Source organism: Drosophila eugracilis, unplaced genomic scaffold, assembly GCF_018153835.1.
Source record: "Drosophila eugracilis isolate 14026-0451.02 unplaced genomic scaffold, ASM1815383v1 contig_1744, whole genome shotgun sequence".
Lineage (NCBI taxonomy): Eukaryota > Metazoa > Arthropoda > Insecta > Diptera > Drosophilidae > Drosophila > Drosophila eugracilis.
In genome coordinates, this window is record NW_024572582.1 from 34,504 (window position 1) to 38,901 (window position 4,398).

General features: G+C 36.1%; 1 protein-coding gene across 1 annotated transcript; it reads left to right on the forward strand.

The window, feature by feature from the left end:
- The first annotated feature begins 1,580 nt into the window (after positions 1-1,580).
- Positions 1,581-2,865, forward strand: LOC108113636 (craniofacial development protein 1). Its single transcript, XM_017224341.2, is given in 4 exon segments — positions 1,581-1,773; positions 1,775-2,107; positions 2,109-2,290; positions 2,351-2,865. Coding segments are annotated over 4 exon segments (756 nt in total). The 5' UTR covers positions 1,581-1,623; the 3' UTR covers positions 2,442-2,865.
- The last annotated feature ends 1,533 nt before the right edge of the window (positions 2,866-4,398 follow it).

Genomic DNA, 4,398 nt, shown 5'->3' on the forward strand with positions numbered 1-4,398 from the left:
TTTGTGGCGTTAAGGGTACTAGGTCGAATAAATGCCCCCCTAATACTAGATGCTACTCTGCAATAACTTCGTCGTCTGACTCAACTTCTTCGTTAATGGGGCCGTTGCTTTATTTAAAAAAAATTCCATGGCGAGTCAGAATTTTATTAAGGGTCTGCTAAATAATTATTAATTATTTTTTATATTTTTTCAAGACAGCAAGCAAATTTTGTTGAGGTTTTTTTAGCTAATTCGAATAAGAGCTTGTTGGATAACAATTTTCGTTTTTACCACAATTAAATACCAAGAAATTGTGAGATTTTGTAGAGAGAAATAAATAAAAAATGTATACTAAAAATGGCGTAAAAGGGAATTAATAATGTTGCCACGGTTAAATAGCGGCGGATTTATTTTCTTTATTTTCTTTGATTTCAGTAAAATAGCCTACTCACATTTGGTACATTTATTTGTTGTTGTTGCTGCTGCAGGGGCAGCTGCTGTCGCCGACGCTGTAGCCCTCGCTGCTGCTGTCGTCGCTCTATCGGTGCAGGTGTAACGTCTCTCTAGTCTTGTTTCTCATCTTCTCTTGAAGGGTTAAGGGTAATTTCTACCGTTCCGGTTGTTGGTTTTATTTGCTCTTGCGAAGATCGTGAATGTTTGCTTGGCGTACTCTATATGCCAATATGATGCACTGCACTTTTTGTATAATTATTTTAATTTTAATTGTTTATCGTTTGCAATTACATTTGTAAATTTATTAGAACTGCGTATCGCGTGAGTCGGTTACGTTGGTCGCCAGTTATTTTGGACCGATATTTATAGTATTACTTTAACATTGACTCAAACCCGTTGGGGCACGGATTAATTAAGAGATTTGGTTAATTATATTTTTACTTAGTTAGTGGCTTATACCTTAAGAGGTAAAGTAAAGGTTAATATAAACAAGGTAACAATCATGAATTTATTACACAACTATGGCTATGCCGGATCAGCATTGGGTATCCGGTTGCTGACGATCACTCGCCGCGCATTTGTTCTGGGCGGGCACCGGGCGAGTGCCCCCAGAGTACGGAGTCGGCGTTCGTGTTGGCCAATTCTGGCCGGGCTCCGGGTGATTGTCCCCGGATTGCGGAGTCGGCGGTTTTCTTATTCCGCGTGTTGGCCACCGCATCTGGCCTGCAACTCGGCAGTTTCCCAGTTTGGAACCTGGGTGCGTTAACTTACATATTCTTGAAGAGTGCGTGTCGTATCGATTGCTTTATAATTATTGGGCTATTTGCAGGTCACTACATAAGATACATATATGTACATATATCAGAACTATTTACTGGCAGCGGGCTCTCTTGCCCACCGCAAGCAAACATAGTCCTCACATGAGCAGTGTCATCAACGTCGGTTATTATACATACATGGGTACATGCTTTCTTTTGGATCTGGAAATACGAAGCGAAAGTAAAAATTACAGCATCCATTTCTGCTATCAATTTTAAATTTTTTGATATACAGGTTTCGCAGACGTATGACATGAGAAATGTTGGATGGTGGGAAAATGATATTTAGCTACAATTCTGGTGGAATAAATCTTATGTATGTATGTATATATGCATTGCCGTGTAAAATTAGTTAACATTAATTGCAGTTTGGATGAAACATGAGCCATTGAAAAAAGCTGGCGGAGAAAAAAGTACAATGATGAACCTAGAAGAAAATAATTTAACGGATTGCGAAACCGATGAAGATTATTTTCCCTATGATGGGAGCTCAAATGATAAAAGTGGAAGTGACGAATCGAATGGCAATCCGGGAAAAAAACTTTTACACCAAATCAAAGAAACATACTGGGCATGCTTTCCGCATAACGCGGCAGTCTAGCTGCTCCAAAAACGATATAAGAAGAATTGAAAGGAACGAACTGCAATCAGAGGAGGAGGCTGATACTTCACGATCCGATGTTCTGTGGGACAATTTCCTTACAAAGGTTGAGTCCGAAGAAAAAATAAACAAACAAACTGAGCATGACAAGGAAACCGACTTTAATGTTAACAGCAAACCTGAGTTGACCAAAATAGAAGTGAAAAGAACTCTAAACGTTACTGCTAACAAGGAAAAACGAACTATACCTATTGTAAAGTTCAAGGCTCTCTACATTGAAAAGTCGGTTAAATGAGAGTGCTATAGGTTCTTTTATGAATAATTTTCCAAAAAAAAGAAAATTATCTGTGCTGGAAAAGTCTCAACTGGATTGGAAGAACTTTAAAATAGATGAAGGGATAGACGAACAGCTGCGTGCACATAACAGAGGCAAGGAAGGGTAAGTTCGTGAAAAACTTAAATTTGTAAAGTTAACTTAAAAAGCATTTTCATATTTTAGATATTTGGAGCGCCAAGACTTTTTGCAAAGAACCGATCTAAGACAGTTTGAAATTGAGAAGAACTTGCGGCACCCTAGCAGGTCAAATTGATTTAAAGTTACATGTACATGTGTTCTTAAGCAAAAGTATCTATAAATATTCGTTAAATACCAGAAATCGAGATTATGATAAAATATGTATAAGTTGGAGATATAAAGAACCCATGCCTACAACGTTTTTGTACACTTAAATTTCAAAATAGTCTATAAATGAATAACTTCTTAAAAGGTTTGCTAGAGTTTTCTAGAGAATTGGTCAGAAAAAGCGCATTGTTTAGATGTGTTCTTTACTATAATTTTACTCTTGGTATTAAATTATAAAATCTTAAATTTATTTAAGTGGTTGATACAGACAGTGGCTCACAGCTTATTTGACCCACCTTGTATATTCAAATTTAAGTGAGAATAACTTTTTAACTAAAGCAGATATTAACAAAATAAAAACGCAGGTTTTTCGGTAGCTATTTTAGAAATAACAAACAACTTAAATTTTATTAAATTAACAAACGGTTTTATAATTATTCAACTAAAAAGAAAAATATTGTTAAAGCCATCATCCACGGATTCGTTTTCGAAAACCGCTTGGAAGACAAGGGCATTAAGACATTAAAAAGAATATAGGGTTCTGGAACACCGTAATTTTTGCTGATGAGTCCAAATTCAACATTTTGGCTCCAATGGACGAACTTATGTGTGAAGAAAGCCCAATACAGAGCTTGAAGGCAAACACCTGAAAGGGACGGTAAAGCATGACGGCCATGTAATGGTACGGGCCTTTATGTCGGCTGCAGGTGTTGGAAGGCTACAGTTTATTGAGACAACAATGGACAAAATGGTTTACTTCAATATACTGAAGGATAATTTGATCCAAAGCGCCGAGGATTTTGGTATAAAGAAATCATTTCGCTTTTACCAAGACAACGATCCCAAGCGTTCCTCGTTGATCGTTCAAACTTGGCTCATATACAGTCTGCACATAATTTATTCGTACACCCATGAGTTGCAAGCTTATTGCCTAATATCTCAAGAAATACGTAACGAAAATTAAAATGTAATATCTCAAATGAAAGAAAGATACACATTTCGAGAATATATTTTAAACATAAAATTAACAAGTTTTAACTTTAATACTACATAATTTCATTAATAACACAAAAAAGTCATTATTTTACGCACAAAAATTATTCGTACACTTCATAAAATGCTGAAAAAAACCACAATTACAAAGAGTTAAGGACTTTAATCTTTAGGGGGTACTTCGTTGGCCTTAATGGAATCTTGTAAACGTCGATACATGCTTTTTATAAAGTTGCTCATCTCGTCAGCATCAGTTGAATCCCATTAATGCCGTTTTTAGGGATTCCTTTGAGGATGTGTTGTCCTTTTCTAGAGGATATCCCATAAATGTTCTATGTGGTTCAAATATGGTGATTGTAGAGTCGGTTTTTGCTTCTTGCAGTGATATAAAAGGCACTATTGCACTAAATACGACAAATATATCGTTATCTTATTGAAATACGAAAGATTGTGTCCAAGTTTAAGGGTACTTGGAATTAAATTTTGGGCTAAAATGTCTTTATACATAAATTTATTAATTTTATCTTCCAAAAACACCATTCGACCCACTCCACCTACAGCTGTACACCCATAAACCAGCACATTCGGGCCAACGTGCTTAAAAGTTGGAATCAAGTTTTTCCTTCATGGCTTAATTAGCCTTTTGACATACTTTAAAGGGACCGCCGTGTCCAAAATTTTTAATTTTTGATTTGTCAATAAATATAACGTTTTCCCAAAACAATTCCGGCTTGCTTACATGCACTTTTGCGATCTCCAAACGCATTTTTTGTTATAATCAGAAATCGATGGCTTTTTACGAACAACTCTACCATGTATACCAACATTGTGCAGGGTGTTCCGGATGGCTTGGGAACAACATTTTTTTCTGAAGGCTTCTCTAGGGTTTTAAAAATTATTGTATATGTTATTCTGGGTTTTTGTAATGGTGT